The sequence below is a fragment of the Muntiacus reevesi genome, chromosome 8 (genome assembly GCF_963930625.1).
Source record: "Muntiacus reevesi chromosome 8, mMunRee1.1, whole genome shotgun sequence".
Lineage (NCBI taxonomy): Eukaryota > Metazoa > Chordata > Mammalia > Artiodactyla > Cervidae > Muntiacus > Muntiacus reevesi.
In genome coordinates this window covers 26,459,608-26,486,912 of record NC_089256.1, presented here as the reverse complement: position 1 = coordinate 26,486,912, position 27,305 = coordinate 26,459,608, and the positions used below count along the sequence as shown (strand labels likewise).

The 27,305-nt window shown below is 46.8% G+C and overlaps 1 protein-coding gene across 4 annotated transcripts in view; it reads left to right on the top strand.

The window, feature by feature from the left end:
• Window positions 1–24,902, top strand: part of RUNX1 (RUNX family transcription factor 1) — a 265,928-nt gene extending 241,026 nt beyond the window's left edge. For 3 of the 4 annotated variants that reach the window (XM_065942317.1, XM_065942319.1, XM_065942316.1), the window contains 2 exons: window positions 14,414–14,575; window positions 20,482–24,902. In XM_065942317.1, the coding sequence (XP_065798389.1) occupies window positions 14,414–14,575; window positions 20,482–20,957 (638 nt within the window). In that variant the 3' untranslated portion in view covers window positions 20,958–24,902. The remainder of the gene's footprint in view (window positions 1–14,413; window positions 14,576–20,481) is intronic. The other variant, XM_065942318.1, reaches the window with a different exon arrangement.
• Window positions 24,903–27,305: the final 2,403 nt, after the last annotated feature.

Below are 27,305 nucleotides of genomic sequence, written 5' to 3'. Positions count from 1 at the left end.
GAGGGAGCCTTCTCACCTCGCCACGCTTCCGTTTTCTCCGACGGCAGAGGGTTGGGGGCTGGCTCACAAAGGCTCAAGGTTGCTTTCTGCTCTCTCACCCCCTGAGATGTTGGAATGAAACCTTAGACGTGCAGACAGAGATCTGCATCGTTATCTGGTTACGTGTGACTCATGCCCGGGGAGCCGGGGGGAGGCAAGCGCCAGCCTGTCCCCTTTCCCAGGTGGCACAGCTGACTGTCAGCTCGGGAGGAGTGGTCTCGTCGGTCGTGCACACCGGCGGCTCACCCAGGGCTTGGCACACCAGACACCTGAGACCGGGGGCCAGGCCGTGAGACTGTGGGCAAAGCGGCCATCCCCAGCCCTGGCACCCTGGCCACAGTGTGATGGCAGATGAATGGCCTCCAGCCACCCCTGGGTTCCCAGAAGGGCTCCAGAAGGTGCCTTGTTGCTTCAACTGAGGGTTCCACTTGTACTCAGTCCAGGACTTGTGCTGCATTAAAATTCTCTATTGAGTCTGGGGGCACTCTGGAAGTCACAGCATTCGGGCCTGTCATCACGGTTGGACACTGGGGAGGTGCAGGCCTACACTGGACTGGGTTTTCCTGAAGCACCTCTGGCATTTGGAGCCGGGTCATCCCCCTGCTGTGTGTGGGCGGGGTGGAGTGAGGGGCATCCTGAGCCCTGGGGGATGTTAAATACAATGCCCTGGCCTTCACCCATGCAATGCCAAGAGCATCCCCCTTACCCCAGTGGTAACAACCAAAAACATCTCCAGACGCTGTCCAGTGTCCCCTGGAGGAGACACCACCCCTGTTGAGACCCCTCTGGGAAACTCACAAGAGTTCAGTTGTTCCACCAGGATGTCAAGGTCAGTGTCGACCACAGACAGCAGCCGCCTGGACCTCAGGAGTAAATCCACACTGACCCTTGACTTATGCAGGCCAGGGTCATCCCCATTCTCTGGGGCCAACCCTGTACTCCAGGGTCATCCTTGTTGCTGAACAAGAACGGCTAATCGTCTGCTCTCTCAGAATTGGCTTTTAATTTTTTCTAAAAAAAATCTTCATTTTAGTCCAAGTCACTAAAAACCTGCTGCGTCTCCGAGGAAGCCTTCCTTGACCTTGAAAATCAAAGCGGTTCTCTGGAGGGAGGTTCCCCACTGCCGGGCCCACGGTATCATCTTTCTCAGGGTGACCTCATCTATCAAAGTATGAAGGTTGTATTTGAAATGCCATTTACTTTCTCTAAGTCAATACGTGAAACTGTGGCTCTTTAGATCATCAGAGGTCTGCTTATTACCAAGAGTTTTTGTGCGTGTGGATGTGTCAGTTTTTAAATCCAGGTCCGCGCCGCAGTTTAAAAGGAATTCCAGCAGATTTCTGTTTGCCTTTCTGAATCAGAGTTTGGGGTGATGGTCCTCTGTGAGTGCAGATTGCCCCCAGATGAGTCTGCCTTTATTAGTCTGCGTCCTTTGTTCAGAGCACCAGGGATGAGCCTGTGAAAGCACTGGCAGCTCTTATCTTCAAAGGCCTCCTCCCTGCCGCAGAACTCCACCTCGGCAACCTGTGCTGTTCATCCGTTGCCGTCCCAGTTAGTTCACGTCAAGGTCAGTTCTTCGGGGTGTGCGGAAATGGCTGCAGGCTTAAGTGAGCCGAGCCGGTTCCTCTCGTGTGGATCTCCCGGCGGGTGGGGTGGGATGGGGAAACGGCGTGGGGGGAGCGAAGGCAGGGGGAGCTGTGGGATCCCACAGGGAAGCCGACAGGGATGCCCCCGGCTCAGAGCCAAAGACACCTTAGTTATATTCTGGCTCACAGAACTGCCACCAAGTGACCTGGTGGCACGGCTCTGCTTTTTCCTTCCCATTTGCTGCTCTGCTGTCAAGTGTCTGAGTAGTGAGCAATTTTCAAAAAAGCACAAGAAGTGTAAAAGGAGCCATTTCTCAAGAGGGAGGGGGAGGTGGGGTTCTCTGTGTAGGGAGAAACCTCGTGTTTTAAGACGTCTAATAAAATGTTCCTCCTCCCGAAAGATGTTTATGGACGGGGAACCAGAGCTGGTGGGTCTGGAAGGGCATCCTGTTCCAGGGATGAAAGCGGGATGCTGGGGTCAGGACGGCCGGTCCTGCAGTCGCCCCGAGGTTAGCAACAGAAAAGGTGGGAGTCTGGGAATCACAGCGCCTCGTATCTCCAGCGTGGAGAGGACAGGCTGCCTCCACGTGCCATCACTGCAGGCACAGCAGGGTGGAGGGAGGAGGGTCAGGCGTTGGCAATGCCCTGGAAGAGGGGAGAAATGCATTGCTCTGTACGTCCAGAGACTTTTCCAGCATGTAGTGGACCGGTGGTGTTGGAGGAGATGGGACGGCCAGGAACCATACAGTGCTGGGCTGGTCCTCAGGCAGGCGTGGAGTGTCCCCCGTGAAAGGATGCTAGAGAGGTACAGATGGGGGGGTGCCCCAAGGGGTCTGAGCCCCCTAGTCCTACGGCTGGCATTCCCAGGAGCCTGGGCTGATGTGTGGGAAAGGGGAAGGCTTGAGTGTGTGGGATTGCTGGCGCCAGCCAGCGAGGACAGGAGGGGAGGATGGGAGAACGCTGGGCGGGGGGGCTGCTGCCTTGGCCCGTGAGCGCACATAGGAGGGCTGAGCTCGCCGCACCCCCCCCCCCACTCGGGGGTTCCCACACTTCCCTTGTCTTCTGTGAGGATATTCTTCCGGCTGGGAGCTTGGAATGGAAGCTCTTAAAGAGCCATTGCCATGAACCTGAGTCCCAGCCCCCGAAGGGGAAGAACCACGCATCCTTAATGTGCATCCTCCACTTTCTGGATTTTCTGCAGCGACGGGTTCCCTCGGTGGGGAGGCCAGTGGAGAGGATGGTGCTCTAGGGGGAGGCAGCCTGTGTAGGTGAGCCCTGACTTCCTGGTGAAGGGGCTGTGGGTGTTTTGCACCAGGGACCTCGGGGCCAAGGCCAAGGCAGGTTTCAGCCCCCTCCTCCCTCCAATGGGACCGTGTGGGTCCTCTCTGGACACGGAATCTTCCTCTGAAGGGACAGGGAGTGAAGACTGCAGTACAGTCGCTCAGTCATGTCTGACTCTTTGTGACCCCAGGGACTGCAGCACGCCAGGCCTCCCTGTCCATCACCAACCCCCAGAGTTTACCCAAACCCATGTCCATTGAGTCGGTGATGCCATCCAACCATCTCATCCTCTGTCATCCCCTTCTCCTCCTGCCTTCAATCTTTCCTAGCATCAGGGTCTTTTCCATTGAGTCAGTTCTTTGCATCAAGTGGCCAAAGTATTGGAGTTTCAGCTTGCTTACTGGGAGCCAGATACTGTGTGAGCAATGATGGGGTTGGAATCCCGTCTCCTCTTCCTGGAATGCACCCCCCACAGGTGTGGGGGGGAACTGAGTCTCCCGTGGCTTAAGCTGCTTGCCTCAGCACACGGGGAGCGAGGGGCAAGCCGGGGGCTCAGCCCTCATCTCTCAGAACCTCCCTCCAAGCCCTGCCCTTGTTGCAGGCCCTTCCTCCAGAGGGGCAGCTCGGAGACAGGTTCCCAAAACCCGGAAATGTCTGGAGCCACTCAGACCAAAGGCAAGTTCAGCGTCTTTCATGTTGTGGTTCGCCCTTCTCAAGATGGTCTTCATTGCACTCTGTTTCCCTATTCATGTGAGTTCTTCTGGTTTTATCGGGATGCTGTGCTACTGCTTCAAGTCAGAGTGTCTGGTGTCAAATTCATTCGGGATGCACCAGGGGCCACGTCACCTGAGAGCACAAACGCAGAGGATGCCTGACAGGCTTCGAGCCACTCTTAGAATGTGTGTGAGGACAACCCAGAGCGGGCGTGTGTGTGTGTGTGTGTGTGTGTGCGGTGAGATGGATTTTTATTGAGACTTTACAACAAATGGGCTTCCCTGGTGGCTCAGCTGGTAAAGAATCCGCCCGCCATGCGGGAGAACTTTGTTTGATCCCTGGGTTTGGGAAGATCCCCTGGAGAAGGGAAAGGCTACCCACTCCAGTATTCTGGCCTGGAGAATCCCACGGACTCTCAGTCTACGGGGTTGCAAAGAGTCGGACACGGCTAAGCCGCTTTCACTTACGACAAATACATAAATCTCATGATAATAGTAAAATTCGTCAAAAGGTTCTAACTTTTTACAAAGCCGCAGGATGGGGGTGGGACCTCAGAGGCAGCCAGCCTGCAAAGTGGCCTCCAGGGGACCTGCTGTGCACGTTTCCCGCGCCATAAGTGCGTCCTCCAGTACTGGCAATTCACGGTCACCTTCTGCCCCCCAGGTCCCAGTGACATCATCTTTTTTCCTTGCTTGCTGCCACCTTGAGGCATTTCAAGGACCCTGATCTGCCCAGGGGACACCTGATACTGTATCTACTTCATGGAAGAGGTCTGGCTGCCTCCCTGAAAATCCTGTAGGTCCCCTCTCCCACCCCCATCAGCAAGTGACTGCAGCTCAGTTCTGACAGCCTCACGCCCTGGGCCACGGAACAAAAGACTGTCAAGCCTGCACAGTCCTCTTTAGAGCACGTGCTGCCCTCGGTGGAATGATCCCTCATCAAATTCCGTTTCTTTAGTGGTACTGGGGGTTCCCTAAGGGGCCCAGTGGTGAAGAATCCACCTGCAGTGCAGCAAGCATGGGTTCTTTCCCTGGGTCCGGAAAGTCCTCTGGAGGAGGGCATGGCAACCCACTCCAGTATTCTTGCCTGGAGAATCCCAGAGACAGAGGAGCCTGGCGGGCTACAGTCCATGGGGTTGCAAAGAGCTGGACACACCTGAGCGGCTAAACAGTCCTGGGGGTTGTGCTGTGTGTCTCCCACACATGGCTTCCCACATGCTAGGTGTCAGGAATTTGGCTCCTATGAGGGAGGGTCCTCATTTACCCACCGGGGTGGGGGGTGCCGGGCACTCAGCCCCAAGCTAGAAGCTGCCTGAGATCTCTCAGCCTCCCCTCTGGCTCATCCCTTTCAGGACCAGTGAAGGGGGCGAAGTTGCTGGAGATCAGTGGTTGGGAGCAGAGAGATACCTTTACCCTCTACATTCTGAGATTTTTTTTTTTATTGGAGGAGACAAGACGTGGAGGAGTGGACAGAAATTAGCAGGGCGGTTGTGGAGCAATTTGAATGTACCTGTGATGGCCTGGCCTTACCGGAATTTACCAGCCCATCTGCACAATCAGTTCAGGCCTGGAAAGTGTGTTCGGGGAGGAGGGGGGCAGCAGAGGTTCAGAAAGTGAGGTTGCAGAAAAATCTTTACTGGTGAGATGTCTGCAACGGATGTTTGTCTGACGATGTCCAGGGAAATAATTTATCTGCAAGGCAGGGGACATAGCCGAGGGCAGAAGGTGCCTCCCTTTCCCTTGGGAGCAAGGTCCCTCCGGCCGTGTGACCTGAAGGCCAATATCCCTCCGATGCAGGGGACAGTGCTGGCAGAGAACCAGGTGTTATCCAGACCCTCGTCTCTTCTAGAAGCCAGTGACTTATCCCCCGAGCCCTGCCTCGGAGACGACGGTGCCTGTGTCCAGAGCCTTTTTCCAGACGTGGCTCAGACTCTGATCTGGCCGAGGGGAGCGGCCTCGTGGCAAGGGCTTGGACGGTTTCCCCTGGGAACTGTCTGGCAGGTCTAATGAGGAATGGCTCTTTGCGTTTATAGAGCGCCTTTCATCTGCGGCACTCAAAGCTGCTCCACAAACAGTAATTAACTCTCAACACCTGTGAGGCAGGTGAGTCTGGTCACCCCCATTTGCAGAGAGGAGGAAACAAGAGGTTTGAGAGGCTGTGCTGAGCCACGGGAGGAGCTGGGGGTAAGCTCTGGGTAAGGACCAGCATGCTGGACTCCCAGTGCCCTGACCGCAACGTCGGGAAGCCTCTCCCTGCCAGGGAGACCTCCCCTGCTGACAGTGTGGGTCCCCAAGGCAATGAGGGGGTAGGGATGAGGCCACAGTAGGCAGCCTGCCACCTCCTGGGCCCTCCAGTCAGCTACGAGGATGGGATCCCTCAGGACCCCAACCGTCTTTTTAAAAACGCAGCATCCTCAGGCGGGTCTCTGCCCCTGCCTGGGGCCCCGTGCGTCCCTTGGGAGTAATTGCTGGAACCATGGATGCTGCTCGCTGTACATGACTAACCAAGGAGTCTGTGGCCAGAGGAGACAAATAAATGGTGGGCAGATCCCCGGAGCTCTTCCATAGCTTCTTATTCTGGCACCCAGGGCTGGCGGGGACCGATTCACATTACCAGGGGCTTTCACTGATAGCAGCGCCAGGCCGATCGGTGTCTCTGCCTGGGCACACGTGTGAGGGGCCGCCGTGCCTGCTTGCTGCATTGCAGAGGCCGGACGAAACAGGGCTTCGGACGGACAGTTGGACATTTCAGGAAATGCCTCTTTCGTAGCAGAGCCTGACCCGGCTCTGAGGGGGCACTGGAACCTCTGGGAGTACCCCCTTTTGTTCCCAGGGGAGCCTGCATCTACCGTCCAGGGGTCCCAGACAGGGAGATGTCAGTGAGCCGTCACCGGGGCTCGCCCTGACACATCGCCTTGGAAACTGACTCACATCTCTGAGTCCTGAGTCACATCCTGTTGTGTGTGCTGAGGCCCCCAGGAGGGCATTACACCAGCTGCCCGTGGCTGAGGTGAACTTGGAGGGCACCCTGGGAACTGCCCTTCTGCCTCCCAAGCTGAAAAGGGGGTGCGGTGAGGGGGGCGGGAATCCTCTCGGGAGAAAGCCGGCGCCGCCCTGAGGGTTTGTATGTTCAGCACGTTGGCTTGGCTCTTCTAAAAATAGACACTGGGCATGTATACAACTGTCTGGTCTTTGTTTTCAAGTGGCTCTGAACGGTGACTGAAAGAGCACGTCTTTAAAGAGGCCAGCAAGACAGCCAAGGAGAGGGCCTTCCAACTCGAACCAGCAACAGGGCCCCCATCAACTTTCTCCTGGCCCATGGGGGAGCCAGGTTTCTCAAAACTGGGGGTTAAAAAGTCCATAGACAGACATGAGTGTTCACAGACCCGGGAGGCATCTCTGGCCATAATCTCCTGTGGCCCTCCAGGAACATGAGGACAAAGTAGGGCTTTTTTCCTCTTCTTCTTCGTAAGAGAATGCGTTGTATTTTTAACTGGAGTATAGCTGCTTTACAGTGCTGTGTCAGTATCTCCTTACTGTTCGGCAAAGTGAATCAGCTGTATTGAAATCCCCACCCCCTTCCCATCTGACTGCAAGGAGATCAAAGCAGTCTAAAGGAACTCAGTTCTGAATATTCACTGGAAGGACTGATGCTGAAGCTGAAGTTCCAATACTTTGGCCACCTGATGGGAAGAGCTGACTCATTGGAAAAGACCCTGAAGCTGGGAAAGATCGAGGGCAGGGGGAGAGGGGGACAACAGAGGATGAGATGGTTGGATGGCACCAACAACTCGATGGACATGGGTTTGAGTAAACTCTGGGAGTTGGTGATGGACAGGGAGGCCTGGCGTACTGCAGTCCATGGGGTCGCAGTCGGACACGACTGAGCGACTGAACTGAACTGAACTGAACTTCCCGTTTAGGTCACCACAGGGCACGGAGTAGAGTTCCCTACAGTAGGTCCTCATCAGCTAGCTTATACACAGTATCAATAGTGTCAATATACACAGTGTATATATGCCAACCCCAATCTCCCAGTTCATCCCAGCCAGCCTCCCCTCCCCCTTTGGTGTCCACACGGCTGTCCTCTACATCTGTGTCTCTATTTCTACCTCGCAAGTAAGATCATCTATACCATTTTCCTAGATTCCACATATATGCGTTAACATCCGATATTTGCTTTTCTCTTTCTGATGCACTTCGCTGTGTATGACAGCTTCTAGGTTTAAACTCTTCAAAGAGCAGCCTTTGGTTTCCTTCATTTTCCCTCCCTTTCTTGTATCAGATTTCTTTGACTTCTATTCTAATTTGTATTATTTCTTCTCTTCTGCTTGCTTTAGGTTTATTTTGCATCTTCTCTACTTTCCAAAGGTGGAAGCTTATTGGTTCTGAATCATTCTTCTTTTCTAATAAATGCATTAAGATGCGATAAAATTTCCCTCTAAGCACTGCTTCCTCTGCATTGCAAATTGTGATGCTGGATTTTCATTTAGTTCGAAATATTTCTCTTGAGACATATTTGACCCATGGGTTATTTAGAAGTGTGTTGCTGAGCCTCCAAGTATTTGGGGGATTTTCTAGCTGCCTTCCTGTCACTGACATTTTAGTTTAAATCTCTATGGCCTGAGAGTGGGTCCATTCTATTTGTTTAAGGTGTGTTTTATGGTATATCTTGTGATGCATGTTCCCTGTGATCTTGAATGTGTATTCTGCTACTGTCAGATGGAGTTTTCAAAAGATGCTGATCAATAGCACTCTGCATCAACTGTACCCCAGCTTTCTGCCTGCCTGATGTATCAGTTACTGAAAGAGGGCTGTGAGGATTTTGGCTGTAACTGTGTCGTCTTCTTTTTCTTGCTGTAGTATTATCACTTTGAATCTCATGTCTTTGGACATTCTTTTGTTAGGCACATACATATTAAGGATTCTTATGTTTTCTTAGACATCACATTTTTTCACCATGTAATTCCCCTTTATTTTATTGAGGTATAGTTGATTTACAATGTTGTGTTAATTTCTGCTGTAGAGAAAAGTGATTCAGTGTATAACTTTTTTATGAAATTCCCCTCTTTATCTCTTGAAATTTTCCTTCTTCTGAGGTCAGTTTTATATAAAATTAATACAGCTGCTTTGGCTTTATTTTGATTAGTAGTAGCCCAGTCTTTTCTCTACCTCTTTACTTTCAACCTGAGGCTTTATATTTAGTTTCCTTGTAGACAACACATAGTTGAATTTTGTTTCTAATCCACTCTGACAATCTCCTTCAGTTGACACATGCATTAGACCATTCATATTTAAAGGGGCCACTGGTATCACTGAATTAACATGGACCATGTTTGTAATTGTTTTGTTATATTTGTTGTACCTATTCTTTTTTTGCCTCTTTTTTCCACCTTCTCTGGCTTTAACTGAGCATTTTATATGATTCCATTCCATTTTATCTCTGCTCTTGGTATATCAGTTATACTTTAAAAATGTTTTTAGTGATTGTCCTAGAGTCTGAAAAATACATGTGTAGTGGATGTAAGTCACCATCAAATAACACAAGACCACTTCTTCCTTCCCATTTCTATCATTCATGTCACTTACAACCACCTGTCACATTACTGTTATCACTTTAAACAGTTGCCTTTTGGATCAGTTAAGAATACGAAGAGTAAGACTTCATCTTAATTTATTCTTCCATTTTTTATGTAAATCCAAGTTTCATGTATTATTTTCCTTTTCCCTGAAGAAAGTTTTTTTAAAACATTTTCCACAAGGCAGTTCTGCTAGATAAATTAGCTCCGTTTTTGTCTGTCAGAGAATGGCTTTATTTCTCCTTCATTTTTGAAGGAAATTTTGTTGAATATAGAATTCTAGGTTGGTAGCTTTTTCCTTTCAACACTTTATTTACAACACACTATTTTTGCTTGCATGGTTTCTGGAGCAAAATCTGGAGTAATTCTTACCAATGTTCGACTCTGGGTAAGGTGCACCCACCCACCTTTCCTTTTTGGTTTCTTTCAAGATTTTCTCTTTATCTTTGGGGTTTTTTTTTTTTTTTTTTGGTAGTTTTAATATATGCCTAGATGTAAATTATTTGGTATTTATTTTGCTTAGTCGGTGTTCCCTGGGTTACCTGCATCTGTGGTTTGCTGGCTGTCATTAATTCTGGCAGGTTCACAAATATCCCTTCCACTCCGCTTTCTTCTCTTCCTCTTTTTCCTTCTGATATTTCTATTACACATATATTATACATATTTGAAAATTCTCCCAAAGTTCGTGGATATTCTGATTTTTGTTTCTGTTTTTGTTTTTTATCTTTACCTTATAGTTTGGCAAATAGGGCTTCCCTTGTGGCTTAGTTGGTAAAGAATCCGCCTGCAATGTGGGAGACCTGGGTTCAATCCCTGGGTTGGGAAGATCCCCTGGAGAAGGGAAAGGCTACCCGACTCCAGTATTCTGGTCTGGAGAATTCCATGAACTGTATAGTCCATGGGGTCGCAAAGAGTCGGACAGGACTGAGCAACTTTTACACTTTCACTTTCCCAATAGTTTGGGAAGTTTCTATTGACATATTTTCAATTTCATTGAAATTCTTTTCTCACTCATGTCCAGTCTGTCAAAGAGCCCATCAAAGGTATTTCTCGTTTCTGTTACAGTGTTTTTCATTTCTGGAACTTCCTTTTGCATCTTAGAATTTCTTCCCTGCTTAAATTACCCATCTGTTTCTGCATGCTGTCTTCTTCAATGAAACTGAAAATATGTCAATAAAAACAGTGGCCATAATCAAACAAAAATGTTCGCTGGCAACATGAATGAATGAGGACGTGAGGAACGTCATGAGCCTAAGAGTGAATGAATGAAGTAACTCAGCATGATGATTAATACGATAAGAAAACGACTCTCCAGACATCATACAGATCTGGGACCTTTACTAATATCGGACTCTAAGTTCCAATGGGGCAGTGACATAACTGGTCTTACTCACAAATTAACACATGTATTAAAAGTACATTTCAAGAAACTTCTTCATTTTGGTGGATTGACCCATCAGAGGCATTCCCTTCGAGAACAAGCAGCGCTCCTCTGAAAACCACTTGACAGACAGTGGTTCTCTTCCTCAGCCTGTGACTTTCTTTTCTCTATAACTGCCATCTTACCCCCATCCCACCTCCCCTTCCTGGAATACACATTTATTATCACAAGCACCGTTCTTCACCTCACATGCCTACCTTATCCTTCCCTAACTCTGATTAACATATAAGCAGAGAAGTATTGTATGCATGTGTGCGTGCTAAGTTGTTTCAGTCATGTCCGGGACTCTCTGTGACCCTGTAGACTATGGACCACCAGGCTCCTGTCCATGGGATTCTCCAGGCAGAATTCTGAAGTGGGTTGCCATGCCCTCCTCCAGGGGATCTTCCCCAGCCAGGAATCAAACCTGTGTCTCTTGCATCTCCTGCATTGGCAGGTGGGTTCTTTACCACTGGCAGTACCTGTGAAGCTCCAAGGAGTTATTGTTTGGGGCCTATTTGAATTAAGATCCTGCACTGTCACCATTGGAAGGGGCTTAGCAATCATCTCCTTTCAGAGATGAGAATAAGAAAGTGTAAGCACGTGATCCAGGGCCATCACACAGACAGGCTAGAGGCCACTTCTCTTGCCTCCAGCCCAGCGCTCAGGTGCCCAGAGCACTGTCATTTCCATACTTGTCTTCATGTATTCATGTTGGCCCCATCACGGCAAGAATGCTAACTCAATGGTAAACTCACCATAAACCATATTATTGGCCCTTCGTTTTGCTTTGTTTTCATCAATAGTCCATGTAACATTTAGAAGAAAACACGCAAAACGCCCGACATGAGAAGCTCGCCATCACCACCTTCTGGCCCACCGCTGCCAATGAAGCCAAACACAGTTCACTGTGGTCGCAGATATGAAAACTGATCATGGGCCACTGGGCTTTTAGTACTGCCCATTCATTCCCCACTCTCACCCCACTCCCAACACTGAAAGGCTGAGTTGTGGTGTGAACTCAGAAGATGTTGAATTTGAAACCCTGTGTTAAGAAAAAAAAAATCACAGAACCTGGACTTTAATCATAAAGATCATTTTACCAAAGCATATTTTTAAAAGGCTGTGAAACATTATGCAACGTTTGCATGGTTTAATTATGAGTTTAGAAAAGCCTAGCACAACTTTTTCACTACAGTAAAACATGACAGAGCATGAATCATGGCATAATACTTTATGCTTACTGTGGTTTTAGACATGGGGTTAGGGGTGCTGGGCTGTCTACACAACAGGGCATGAATTACTGTACCGCAATTCACACCCAGAGGGCTTTATGACAATTATAAAACCTCTTTTGTTTGCTTTTTAAATGATTAAAATATTTGAGTACCATATATATTCACTTAGTAAATACATATATATCCAGGACATACTCATGGCTTAATAGAAAATATCTGAGGGTGTAATTTTTATTTTCACTTAAAGCAAAATCCTTGTAGCAATATGGGAATATCAAACAATCTGCTGTTGCTATTTGCTTTCAATTACTGGAAGCACTGTTTGCTCTAAGATTATGCAGGATCTTTGACTGTAGTTGAGCACGTATTTTCCACTGAGTCTGGAGTGGACTGGTACTTTATTCCTTGCCATCCCCTCAGATTCTCTCAAATTCAGATGGAAATAAAGACCTTTCTTTAACATTGGGTTTCAAAGATTCTAAATTATTTCCCCAGGTTTTTCAACATTCAAAATTAAAAGGTCAGGATTTTTTTTTTATTTTAATTGGAGGATAATTGCCTTGCAGTGATGTGTTGGTTTCTGCCACACGACAGTGTGGATCAGCCCTAAGCACACTGTCTCCCACCCTCCGCCCCGTCCCACCCAGCCCGGCTGTTACAGAGCACTCGGCTCAGCTCGTGTTGCAGAGCAACTTCACACGGGCTGTGTGTTTTACATGTGGTGATGGATGCGTTTCAACGCTACTTTCTCAGTCCATCCCACCCTCTCCTTCCCCCGCTGTGTCCACAGATCCATTCTCTGTGTGTCTCTATTCGTGCCCTATAAATAGGGTCCATCAGTGTCATTTTTTCTGGATCCCATATATACGCGTTATTAATACGATGCTTCTGACTTCCTTCACTCTGGCTCTAGCTCATCCACCTCACGAGAACTGATCAGATTCGTTCTAGGCCAGTTACTTCAAAGAAAAGAAGTCGATCAGTATGAGAGGAACTGGGGCGAGGGCTGTTAGGAGAAGAGTAAGGATAAGAAGGTAGACTCGAGTCCCCAGATGCCTGATTCTGTCCTCCACTGTGATGGTTTCAAAGGCATTCAAGACAAGGGAAAGCTAACTGCTGCAAGTGAAAACCCCTAGCATTCTGCTCCCCCAGCAAGTGAGGGAGCCGAGATAGACACTGTTTAATGAGAAGGAATAACTCATTTCTTTATGTCACGGCACACACGGAACTTAACAGCTGGTATTTCCCTCAGGAACTCTGCTCTTTCTGTATTCACTCCCAGCACCCTGAACCCACGGCTGTGAAGACCCCTGGGAGTTAGTGTTGTTTGCTGTCACCTTTGTCCACAAAGAAGGTGGGACGCAATGAGAAAACTAATGTTTAATCCTAAGACAGAATGTAAAGCTCTCCCGTGGTGGTACAGTGGTCAGTTTTTTAATTTTCTTACACATTTGATCTAAGAATAGAAGGGATTTTTTTTTTTTCCTCCTCCCTTTCATCTGCAAACAGTATGATGCTTTTGAAAACTAAGATGTCTATGAATGCTGGAGTCAAATTTACAAAATCCTTTTTACCTAAACCTTCTGATGTCAGATTTTTGTCTCTTCTCTATCCCAGGCAGGCCTCTTTTAATGGCAGTCTATAAAATACTTGCTCAACATTCTGCCCTTTAAAAGTTGCAAACTTGAGGTCTTAACAAAAAAAAAAAAAAAAGACATCTGTGTTAGTCTAGGATGACAGAACCAGCTCTGCACTGCTGGGTTTGTGAAACAGTGATCAGGCCTTGCTGCCAGTTTCCCAGCCAGACTTTCTTATCAATTATCCCTGGGACAGAGATCACCTGTACAGAAAACATTAAACAGCCATGGAATAGTCTTGTCTAAGGTACCAAAAAAGACCCAAACCCTTGCATTCTTTTCTGCTTACTGAGTACAAAGATGGGTGATGACCTGATAATGATAACTGTAATTATTGGTAAGCCTGGGCAGTCCGTATGTGCAGCAGGTCAACAGTTTGAATATTAACACTTCCACCTGGAAAGCATAACCAGCTCCTCTCAACATTGTGTGTGGGTGCTTAGTCACTCAGTCATGTCCGACTCTTAGTGACCCTGTGGACTGTAGTCCGCCAGGCTCCTCTGTCCGTGGGATTCTCCAGGCAAGAATACTGGAGTGGGTTGCCATGCCCTCCTCCAGGGGATATTCCTTACTCAGAGATGGAACCCATATCTCCTGCATCTCCAGCACTGGCAGGCGGATTCTTTACCACTGAGCTACCTGGGATAGTGAGGTTACATAAAACCTTTGAAGGAATAGTTAGCAGAGGAAAATCTTCAAGAATTAAAACATAAATTATATATCAGTATCATTTGGGGGGGAGGGTAAGTCATCACAAAAGCAAATACATGGGACTTAAGGAAGTTTACTAAACACTGGTAAGTAGGCCATAAACATATCTAAGAGTTCAACAAAGGTAGCTGGGTTTTTTTTACTAAATGCTTTCGTTTTTCAAATCCTGCCCCCCTCCATGCATCATTGACCTGCCCGATTCTCTGCAGATACGAGGCAGATCCAGCCGTCCCCACCATGGTCCTACGATCAGTCCTACCAGTACCTGGGATCCATCGCCTCTCCCTCTGTCCACCCAGCCACACCCATCTCACCTGGGCGGGCCAGCGGTATGACGACCCTCTCAGCCGAGCTTTCCAGTCGACTTTCAAGTAAGATGCTTGAAAATACACTCTTTGAAGTCTGGCTGCCGTGGAAGTTTCTGGAGGCCAGACAAGATGTATGAAGCGGGGGCAGGGAGGGGCAGTCATTTTTAATTTGACACAATGTGGTTAAAGACAAAGCTGTCTGTCTCTTAAGTCTCACACCCATGCACTGATTTTCCTTGACACTCAGAGGCAGAGATTATGGATGTGGAGGTAGAAGCAGCTTGGAAAAAGTGGATTCCTTGGGCCTTTTGGGGTGCTCACCTTTATTTGGCAAGCAAGGGTGGGAGCTGAAGGGTCAATAATAGAAAAGGCACAAGTAGTCAGCTTCTGAAGTTCAGATGGGATGATCCATGCGGTGGTGGCAAGCTCACACAGGTCACGTGAATGGCACGCTGGGGCACACGTGCAACGGGACGCAGACCTACCCCAGTGGGACACTTCCAGCTATGAGCTGCTCACACCAGGCCAGAGGAACAGCCTGGAGAGCTCAGGTGTCGTGGCTGGCATAACTGCTGTTAATACGAGCTCATTAAATATTAGTCATTTAACCTATGGGACCTTTGGGCTTGGCACTCACCTTTGCTCGTGGGCAGGGAAACTGGAGTTACAGAGAAAAATTCCTTTGTTGAAAGCAAAAAGAAGCAACTCCCTGTTTGGGGCTTTGAAATTGGAGATGGACCAAACTGTGAAAACACTTCAGAGAACTTCAGGTTTAGGAGGCCTGCGAACACACTCCCTGTGTGTTGGAGGGGGAGGGCGGCTGTTCTTGCTTTTCGATTCCTGGGATCAGATTATATCAGATTAAGGGGGCAGGCAAAGGGGCAAAGGCATCACATCTGTCATTTTCAAGTGCTGTGGGATGTTGTGTTCTGCGGACAACTGTGATTACCTAAGGTTTCCACCAAATGCTTTAGCTTCTTCTCAGAGCTTCACAGAACACCGCTCCAGTTCTCAACAGCAGCACTGCTGACACTTGGGGCTGGATAATTCTTCTTCACTGTGGGGGGCAGTGCTGTGCAGTGTCAGGCCTTCATCAGTGTCTCTGGCCTCTAGATGCCAGCAGTAACCCCCCGGCCCCCAGTCATTACAACCAAAAATGACCAGATGCTGCCAGATGTCCCGAGGGCTGACACCGCCCCCCGGTTGAGAACTGTCTTCACTTGTTCTTGGGCGTGATAGTGAAATAGGGAAGCCAGCTTACTTGCCCAGTTTCCACATTATTTTCGGCCACTGGTGCCAAGAATTTCATGGCACCTGCTGGGCCCAGGAGTTAAGGGACTGGTGTAGGAATCATGAAGTCCGCTCAGCTTGCTGCTGCAGCAGCTCTGCTCCCTTGGAATTGGCTGTCTTTTATTGTTTCTTCTTCTTGGTGGCACTACTCTGCTGGCTATGGCCTACATCTGAAGCAATGACTGTTTTCCTTGGAAGTGTCCCTGCTGCGGGTCTTGTCCCTTGGAACGTATGCCACAAGTCTTCTGACTTGGTCAGCACCCAGGCTCTCCAGCACCTTAACCTTGGGGCCAGCTGCTCTGCTGACCAGTTCAGAGGGGAGGGTGACTTCTTTTTTTTTTTTTTTTTAAATAGGAATGAGTTAACATGCGCCCTCCCCTGTCCTGTCTCACGGTTATACTTCTGAATAGCCTGGACTTCAATTAGCCAGGGAGCCTTGGAAGGGCGTTTTATTGCCCCAGGGTGTGAAGGAGATAAAAGCCAGGTCCCATTTCGGCACTCAAGCCTAACCCTGCAGCCTAACCCTGCGCTGTCCTGGAGGGTGGACCCAGGAGAATTCCAGGGGAGCTTTCACCAGTGGCAGCAGAGAACAGCATGGGAGGCTGCTCTTCAACTTGGCACATCTCCCTTTGAGAAATGGAGCCCGGAGTCCAGGCCTGAAGAGTGTCATCTTCCGCCTGGAGGCAGGAGGGGGTTGGGATAGTTACAAGAGGCTGCTTTTGCTTTTTTTTTAATGCCAAATCAAGTCAAGTGTTATTCTTTTCTTTTTCTGTTCATTCGTTTTGTCACTTTATTTTTTTAATTGAAGGATAATTGCTTTACCAAATTGTGTGGTTTTTCCGTCCTACATTAAGAATCAGCCATAGGTCTACCCATCAATGCTTTGAGAGCCTTCACAGTTCAGAGCCCACTTTCCTTGAACCCTGCCCCCAGCTAGCTTGGAGCGCCCCAGCCTCACCTGAGCTTCCTTCTGCAGGAGGGACCTGCGTTCCGTGTCTTTCTTTGCTTTGCAGACAGACTCCACACCTTGTCTGAAAAGAGTTGTCATCTGGAGGTTTTTTCTTTTCTTTTCTTTTTAAATAATGTTTAGCTGCCAACCTGGGCGACAGACAGCAAGCATTAATCTGAGTCATGTGAAAGATCCTTTTAAGGCAGCCATTATCTGCTCAGGCTGTTTAATCCTTTGGGGGCTGTGGGAGGGGCCCGGCATAGGGCTGCTTTCATCCATGTCAAGCTGCAGAAGGAAGACTTTTAGCTGTCATGGCAAATATTTAGCCCATCAGTGGGGCAACATTTCCAACTCAAATACCTATACTGCCTAATCCCCAGATACCCTCCTCTTTTAAAAGCTCCCTGTGAATGTCAGAGGTCCCCACTTCTGCCCACACTGCTCTTGAATAAGGGGGTGCCAGGCCAGCTGAAAGGACAAATGAGCTAAAGCCGGGGGCACAGTGAACTGTCCGTGACTGGAGGGGCTTGCTTGGGTAGGGGGTGTCAGGCTGGACATAAAAATGAGAACAAGTATTTGAACAGGTCATTTGAATCTGAGCCTAACTCATGGGCCGAGGTTGTTTCATCATCACAGTGTGTGTTGTAAAGGATAAACTGGCAAGTTGGATGGTCTTTCGTAGTGTGACACTGGTCCTCCGGGCAGAAGAAGAACCGCAAGCAGCATCTAAGAGCTTTCAGACATTCTGCCCACAAGTGAGAGAACTGTTTTCCCCTGACAGCTGAAACCGTAACATCATTCCATTACTTGCCCGTGACAAATCACGGGCTCACTCGGGATTCCGGTAACTTGCTGCCATCACCAGGTTACCACACAGTAGTTGGAACAGACTGGCAGAGCATGTCCAGACACCGTCGTGAAACAGGGTGACCTTTCATTCATTTTCCAGTGGATTCACCTTTTTGTCTCAGGGCAAATGAAGCAAGAGGAATCATGGGTGGAGTCATTTACTTGTGTCCGGAGTATTGCATCAGATGACAACAAATTGATTGTGTTTGCCTAATGCTTCTCCCTGACTATAGAAATCTAACTGGAAAAATGGAGTAAAGCTTCCTGTTAACTCTCAAGCATGTCACAGCTCTCTGTGCGAACACAAACAAGTGACACAGGGCTTGCTCACAGATGGCCCCAGCGGGCAGGGACAAACCCTGTGGAATGGGGTGCGGCCTGGCTTCAGGACGAGTGAGAGAGTGTCCGTGGAAGGGCGGCCCCAGAGCCGCTGTCAGTTTACGGCCTTGTCCCTACCCACATGTCTGACTCGCTTTGAAAAGATTAACAGGACTGTTTGTTTGAAAGTCAGACTTCTGGTTTCCTCATTAGTGGAGAGATTTGCTGCAGACTTCGGTTGTTTCTATAAACTTTAATTACCTCTCTGATGAGGAGTATATCCCCTCATCACAGGCACCCCAAAGTTAGAGAGTGCATGGGGTGGGGGGGGAGAGAGAACACTAGCTCTCCCTGCTGGAATAATAGGCTTGAAATATGAGGAAGTTGATCAACAGCCGAAGCCGTCCAAAAACAGATTAATCCACCCCGGTAGCTTTCCTTTCAGAGCAAGCTTTTGGCTCTGTCAGGCTTCTCTGTGGGCCTAAACACAAAAGGACCCAGGCCACATGCCATCTTGAGCCTGGAGTTATTTCATATGTTGATTTGAGAACTTATAAATTTTAAAACATTCAGTTCTTGTGTCTGCTCTGTTTTGCTGATGCCTTTTGGGTTTGCTGACGTAAAGACTGCAGTCCTGGCCTGGTCATTTAATGAATAATTCTGAGGAACAGAAACTCCCCGAGGACACCATCCTACATCGACAGTAGGAATGTTGTCTCAGCGGAAGGGCACTTTGCCCCCACCCTCACCCCTACCCCCAGGACATCTGGAAGGTCAGGACCTTGTTGGTTGTCACAGTGAGGGGAGTGAGGGTACTACCATCTGATGGGCATGGTCCAAGGATGCTGCCAGACATGCTACCATGCACAGGACAGGCCTGCACCGCCCCATAAGGCTGGCCCCCAATGTCAACAGTGCCACTGCTGGGAAACTGATCTATGGGATATAGGAAACCCATCTTGGCACCCAAACCCCACCCCAAAAGTTCCCAAGGGCAGCCTGTGATTAAGGGAAAGGCAGAAGGATGCAAAGAAAGACTGCCAAAGCCCATCTGTGAAAGGGTAAATGCATAATCCTAACAAAATGAGTTTTATAGACCAATCTTTGCCATTGCTGGTGGAATGTCAACATGTATAAAAATGGAGTAGGTTAAGTCAAGGCCCTGTGGCCATTCCTGTTAACAAATAAACGGTGCATATTAGAGAAAAGCATGTGAAATCGAGGCTGTACTGTTTCTAAAAATGTAGAACTAGTCTGAAGGTAGATGTGGAGGAGAAAGAGATTGGTGGTTCATGAACATCCACTCCCAGCCACTACTCCGGCATGCATTAGCTTCAATAATAGGAAACTGCCTATTTTTATCTATTGCAGGCCTATAGAAATGGCAGATTTCTAGGATTCAATCTAAAATTATGTATAACATTAAAATGTTATTACGTATTATGACAGTATCATATTATGTATACGTGCATGGTAAGTCTCTTCAGTTGTGTCCGACTCTTTGTGACCCTACAGACTGTAGCCCTGCCAGGTTCCTCTGTCCTTGGGATTTTCCAGGCAAGAATACTGGAGTGGATTGCCAAGCCTTTCCCCAGGGGATCTTCCCAGCCCAGGGATCGAACCCGTGTCTCATGTCTCCTGCATTGGCAGGCGGGTTCTTTACCACTAGCACCACCTGGGAAGCTCTCTTTGGGGGTTATATATATTTATATATATTCTATTAATATTAATTTATTAATGCATCTATTATATTAGTAGTAGTTCTAGTGTTATATTGTTTTGTCATATAGTTATAAGACATTAATACTGACATATTAATATATTGATTATATAGAGAGGTGGCAAACTTTTTTTCTGCAAAGGGCCAGTTACTAAATATTTCAGACTTTCTGAGCCCTCCAGTCTGGCCCTCCAGTCTCTGCCATGACCACTCTGAAGTGGTGACTTAAAAAGTAGTCATAGTTAATACATAAAAGAACAAGCGAGACTCCTTTCAATAAAACTTTATTTATGAACACTGAAATTTAAAATTCATATCATTTTCAAGTCAGGAAAAAGTCTTTTTTATTTTTTTTTCCCCCAACCATTTAGAAAAGTAAAAAGTACACTCTTAGACTGTGGGCATACAAAAACTGGTAGCAGGTGAATCTGGCAGGTGGGTGTGCCAACCTCAGAATTATAGGAATATTTGTTTATATTAAGTCAGTTATATCTAATATGTTTATATTAAGCAAGTATGACTACATATTACATTATATTACAACCTTATTACATTGCATGAGATCACATATTACCTTAGAGAAGGAAATGACAGCCCACTCCAGTGTTCTTGCCTGGAGAATTCCATGGACGGAGGAGCCTGGAGGGCTGCAGTCCATGGGGTCACAAAGAGTAGGACACAACTGAGCGACTAACCCACTCACTCATATATCATCATCTTCATTATACCCGCTCCCTGGACGGCAGCAGCATTATGGGAAATTCTCCTGGGCCCGGTGGGGTGAGGGAAGGGGCGTGGCCTCCCTGAATCCTAATCTCACGATATTTCTCGCCCACCACACAGCTGCACCCGACCTGACAGCCTTCGGCGACCCGCGCCAGTTCCCGGCACTGCCCTCCATCTCCGACCCCCGCATGCACTACCCCGGCGCCTTCACCTACTCCCCAACGCCCGTCACATCGGGCATCGGCATCGGCATGTCAGCCATGGGCTCGGCCACGCGCTACCACACGTACCTGCCACCACCTTACCCGGGCTCGTCGCAGGCGCAGGGTGGCCCGTTCCAGGCCAGCTCGCCATCCTACCACCTGTACTACGGCGCGTCGGCCGGCTCCTACCAGTTCTCCATGGTGGGCGGCGAGCGGTCGCCGCCACGCATCCTGCCGCCCTGCACCAACGCGTCCACCGGCTCGGCGCTGCTTAACCCCAGCCTCCCGAACCAGAGCGACGTGGTGGAGGCCGAGGGCAGCCACAGCAACTCCCCCACCAACATGGCGCCCGCCGCGCGCCTCGAGGAGGCCGTGTGGCGACCCTACTGAGTGAGGCTGCGCACGCGCGCTCCGTGCGGCCGGACGTCGTCCCGGAAGCACCCGTCGGGGGCCCAGCATCGCGTTGTGGAGAAGCCCGCGCGGGCCCGGCGGGGGTTGCTCGCCCCCTGCCAACTGCCTGCGGTAGCCATCTCTCGCTTGTGAAGTCCGCGCAGTTCCCCGCCGCTGTGGGCCCGTCTCAGATTTTTTTCTTCTAACCTGACGCAACTTGAGGGTGTCCGCTTCAGCGCCCTGTGGACACGTCGTTAAGGCAAACAGGAAGATTCCCAGAGGGAAACTGTGAATGCTTCTGATTTAGCAATGCTGTGAATAAAAGAAAGATTTTATAACCTTGACTTCACTTTTTAACCAAGTCGTTTATTCCAAAGAGTATGGAACTTGGGGTTTTCTTTGTTGGGGTAGGGCGGGGCGGGCAGAGATGCAACTCATTCTGTTTGGCATCTAATTCATATTTTTAATTTTCTTTTCCAGCACCTTATAAATTGCAAAATGTGTATTTGCATTTGGGTGGTTTTTTTTATTTTTATATATATATAAATTTGAGCTTTGCTTCTTTCTTGCTTTGACAAATGAAAGAAATATTCCTTTTTCTGTAAGTTTTATTTAACTTTTCTTTTGGACTTTTGGTGTAGTTGTTTTTTTTGAGAAACAGCTGCAGCTTTGGGTCATTTTCAACTACTGTATTCCCACAAGGAATCCCTAGATATTTATGTATCTTGATGTTTAGACACTTACTTAATGTGTTGATACTTTTTTATTATTTAAATGTGCTTATATTAAGAAAAATATCAAGTACTACATTTTTTGTTTTTGATAGTAGCCAGAGTTAATTGTATCACATTGAAGAAGGTTGGGGTAAAAAGGATGGGTAATGTGATCACTTGGTTATCTAAATATTGTTTACATTAAACTCCCTTTAATGTTAATCAAAGGAGTCAGTAGCTAATGCAGCCATGTTTTTATTAGGCTTTTTAGATACTGAGGGTCACTCCAAAGATCTGAAGTATGGAATTTTCTGCTAAGCTCAACAAAGGGTCTCATACCTGACTCCCTCCCTTCAAATCTGGTTCCAGAGGGTTGGGGTAGATGCCAATGACTGCACCTCTGGAGAGGATTTATTTTCTGCCTAGGGGGTTTGCTCACTCCATGGGCTCTTAATAATGTTAGGCATGCTTTGTAACAGAATGAGTCCAAAGTAAGCTGTGTGGAGAAATGGTATCCACATGGAAACCGAATGAATGAATTTAGGGGTTCCTTAATTGCTCCATTCTGGGGTAGGAAGGAGATCATCTGAACCCAGAGTTCAGATGTTCGTTCAGTTCCAAGGAGATATTCCTCTTTGATACTATACCTGTTGGTTGATGCAGAAGAAAGCTTGTGGCTGTCCCCCAAGGCTGGGAGTGGAAGGGACCGGATGCCTTTAACAGCAAAGGTGTCCAGGTCAGTTTTCATAGGGTGGGCCCAGAAACAGGCCCGAACAAGCCAAACTCCCTCCACCTGCCTCAGTGAAGTCATGTGGGGAGGGTGTCATCCCACCCGTGCGGGACCCATCCCATGCTGCTCCTTCCCCACCCAGCTTTGTGTTGCTCTCACCAGGCTGAGACCCTACCCTATAAGGTGTGTGCACTTTTGCCAGTGCATCAACATGACAGGAAAGATTCATGTCACTGCCCATGGCTACAATTCAAACATATCCAATGTCACTGTAAATTTTATGGCACTATTTTTATTGGAGGATTTGGTCACAAGGCAGTTGTTGTACAAGTCATAAATACTAACTGCTGATTTTAACATATGTGTGCTCAAAATGATCTGGTGGTTATTTAATGTACCTCTTAAATTAGTTGAAATGATTTCAGGTCAACTCTGAAGAGTATTTGAAAGCAGGACTTCAGAACAGTGTTTGATTTTTTATTTTATAAATTTAAGGATTCAAATTAGAAAGATCTTTGGCTGCAGGCAGCAAAACAGCTGGTCTTATTTAAAACAACTTGTTTTTGAGTTTTCTTATATATATATATATGTATTGATTATTTGTTTTACACAGATGCAGTAGCACTTTGGTAAGAAAGAGTAAAGCAGTTTGTGTTGTCAGATCGTTCTTATCTAGAAAAGAGCTAAAGCAGATCTTAGAGAAACTCAGAATATTCTATTTATTTTCATTTTAGACATAATTCTCCCTCCATAACTCATTTTCATGTTTTATTCTGTATTACATTTTTTGCAGCAAAATTACCCTTAAATGTCAGTAGATTTCAATTTTTTTAATATCTGAAAAGGACCACTAGCCCATTCACCCCAAATTGAACTTGTGTTCTTTTCAGCACATTGCCTTATCTGACCTGACAAAATATTGATTAAAAATTGAAGGAAAAGTATAGTTTTCAGTTCAGTTCTGGTACATGAAGATATTCCAACTCAAAATCAACGTAATGCCCTACAAGGGAAATCATATAAATCTCTCACATTGAATCTTCACTTTTAAAGCCATGTGTGAGGAGAGCTTGTCACTTTGTTGTAGACCCAAGGGTTTGGCCATTCAGAGATTCCCAGACCATTACCAGCATATATAGTATTTAATCTCTCCAGATAGAAAAAGTTAAACCTTCATTGTTTTAGAGATAAGCCTCATACTTAATGCATTTTCTGCCCCTGAGGAATTCCATTCTACTGCCTTCAGGTAAATTAAGGTGGTCCTTTCATCAAGTAGACCCTTAAGCCAATAAAGTAATAACTGGATGTATTTGGGAGCATTGGTCCAGAAGAAGAAAGATTAAATAAGCCATCTCTATTGCTTGTAAATGCCCTTATTTATAAGTTCAACATAGACACATATTTCTCTTCTTTTTGTTTTTCTCTCTAAAAATACTTAACATTTTTCTTCCTCTCTGCCCCCACTAAACATCTCCGACTTTCTCTCTCCTCGTACCTCCTCTGTTCTCCAACTTTATATAAGGAAACAGCACGCACACCCGTCCCGACACCAAATACAGGACTGGAGGAGCTGCCCTTTCCCTCTACATGAAAGAGCGTAGTGAGTCAGCCTTTCTCCTGCCGATGGGTTTCTTCCAGCAGAATGGAGAGCTTGCCAACATTTTGGATCTGCTTGCTGTCCGAGTGCAGCAATAGAAGTCTTCCTGGGCAAATTACAATCAGTGAGTTAAGAGACAGACGTTCTGCTGCCTAGGGTTTCTGTGCAGATAAACAGAAATGCTCTGATTAGAAAGGAAATGAATGGTTTCACTCGAATGTCCTGCAATTTAGGATTGCCGATTTCTCTCTTGAAATACCTGTTTCCTTGGGACATTCCGTCCTGGTAATTTTTGTTTTTTGATGTTTTTTGTTTTCTGGGGGATGACATGTTTGGAGTCTTTTATAGGTGAAAACTCGGTTTAACAATGATATCACAAAATATTTTTCACATCTGAACAAAATGATTTTTGTTTACCTGCATTATACAATCTTTGGGGATTTTTTTTTTTTTTTTTGGTCTATTTCTTTCTTTGGGGTTTTCCCCTCCCTTTAGCCAGATCAGTATTGACGCTGATCATTTGACTTTTTTTCCTTCCAGAAGAGTTGCATCAACAAAGTTAATTGTATTTATGTATGTAAATAGATTTTAAGCTTTCATTATAAAATATTGTTAATACCTGTAATAATTTTTTTTCCAATTTTTGTGTGTGTTTCTAAGGATATTTTCTTATGTTTGCTAAATACTGTAGACAAAAAAATGCTTCTTTCTTTGTTTATTTTAGACTTAAAAACGAGCTACTTTTTATTCACTTTTGTAAAGAGCTAATAGCATGGTTCCAATTTTTTTTAAGAAGTTCATTTTCTGTTATGGGTAAATGAATGTGCAAAAAAAAAAAACTTGGTTATTTGTGATATTCTGGATGTATAAAAATCAATGGGAAAAAAATAAACTTCCAAATTGAAATGACAGTATATAACACATCTGTTGAAAACGTCATGATGAGCAACGGTCACTGCCTGCCTAGGCCCCACCTTGTGTCTATTTGTGTAGCAGTTTCTGGATCCATTCACAAAGCATGCTGGAAATTGTGTGGTTTCTTTCTTCCTGGTACTGACCTATGAACACTTTCTGCAAGGGACCCGTCAATCTTGAATTTTAAACGAGATGCGTTATGAGCAAACACCCCAGAAGCCCTTCTCCAAGGTGTTTCTAGGTAGCGCAGGAAAGCAGACAGCCCATCTTGCGTGGTCTATTCATTGCACGAAATCTGACTGGCCATCCCCTCTGCCAGGCCGCTGGCCCAGCCTGTGCAGGGCAGCCGGACTGCTGTTGCCTAGGAACCAATGGAGCCTTACTTTCTTTGCACCCCAGTTTATTGTGTAAATCCAATATTATCCTTGGCAAAGGGCAAATAAGCCATTTGGCAAGTATGCATACCATATCACATTGGTTTCATCTTTCTCTGAGAAAGAGAGTGGGCAAGGGAAGGCCCCTTGCAAGTCTGGAAGCCAAGGTCTGTACCTCCTCCCAGAGCGTCCTATCCTGAAAACACCATGGCCTTGGTACAGCCCAGGCTTCCAGGGCTGCTACTTTAGGTACCAAGGAACAGTGAAGCATGCAGAAATGCCTGTTCTATAAAAGAAAGAAGATACAAGATGAAAGGGCATATGTTCAACCTGAGGCCAGGCACCCTTGCATGCCTGCATGCTAAGTCATTTAAGTCGTGTCCCATTCTGTGTGACCCTGTGGCCTGTAGCCCATCAGGCTCCTCTGTCCATGGGACTTTCCAGGCAAGGATGGTGGAGTGGTTGCCGTGCCTTCCTCCAGGGGATCTTCCCAACCCAGGGGTCAAACCCATGTCTCATGTCTCCAGCATTGGCAGGCAGGTTCTTTACCACTAGCGCCACCTGGGAAGCTTCCCACGTACCCTTACCTGCCTCCATTTCTGTAAATTACACAAGTCAGCCTTGATGACTGGGATGAGGAGTTGCCTATAAGGATTCCACTTACCACCACCCCTGTGCAAAAAGGCATATTAGGATTTCAGTCTCTAGACTGTTCTCCAAGGTGCCCCCTGGCCAAGAACTGGGCCAAAATTCCTTTCCAGTTCTCGCCACTGCCACCTCACCGTCTTACGTGACTTGCAAGATGGCCACAAAGAATGTCAGGAACCAAAGCAATTGGGATCAAAAGAAATGACAGGTGTAAGAGGTAAACGGCTAATGAATAGGGGCAGGAAGTTGGTGGAAGAATCAGATTATATACATTCAGAAAGGGAGCCTAGAAAGTAGAGCCACCAGAATCACGTACTCAGGAGTCAGACTGCCAGGGTTTGAGTTCCAATTCTTTCTCACACGGAACAAGTTAACATGGCCTAGTTTTCCTCACCTGTAAAATAGAGTTAATACTGCTTTAAGTTATGTAATTTAAATAAGTTAATACATATCAGATGCTTTCAAGAGTGCTTGGCACATAATACATGTTCAATAAATGTTAAATACACAAAGTGACATCACACATTATTAAACGTGTGTATGTGCTAAGTCACTTCAGCCGTGGCCGGCTTGCGACCCTATACACTGTAGTCTACCAGGCTCCTCTGTCCATGGGATTCTCCAGGCAAGAATACTGGACTGGGTTGCCTTTCCCTTCTCCATTATTAAACATGTAAACCATATCAAATAAAACATTTAAATGTCTCCTACTTTGCCCAATCCATGCCTTGCTATTACTACTCACTGTTCTGTGTTCACTATTTCAGACTTTTTTCTGTACCCATAATATACACCACATAGTTAATCTTTACCTATGCAGAAAGGCATCACATGATTAATATCATCTGATATTATGATATTATCCTCTGATAATATATGATATTAGTATCATCCAATGTCATCATCCGATATGCATATCACTGCATAGATTTTTCACTTTAGTATACAACATGCATCCTTCCACATCAGCCTGCTTAGATCTACATCATTCTTTGTAAAGACTGCTCTGCATAACATGTCATGGTTTTACTCAATTTACCCCTTTCTTTGTTAATGGACATTTAGGTTGCTCCCAATGTCTTGCTATGACAACAGTTCCCTGTATATATCTTAGGACATTATGCAATAATTAACTTTTCTGCATTGAAAAAAAACAAAACTGCCAATTCAAAACAATTTTACATTTTGGCATGTATCTCCAGATACCTCTTTCAGAAGGTATTATTAGATTTCTAGGGTCGGGGCCCTGTGCTAGGAAATAGAAAACAGAAACTTGCCAGATAGATGTTTGATTCCTGTCTGTAGCAAGTTTTTAATCCAATCCTTAGTGTCTGATCCTCCAAAGTGCTCAAAGCTTTCCAGAGGAGGAGT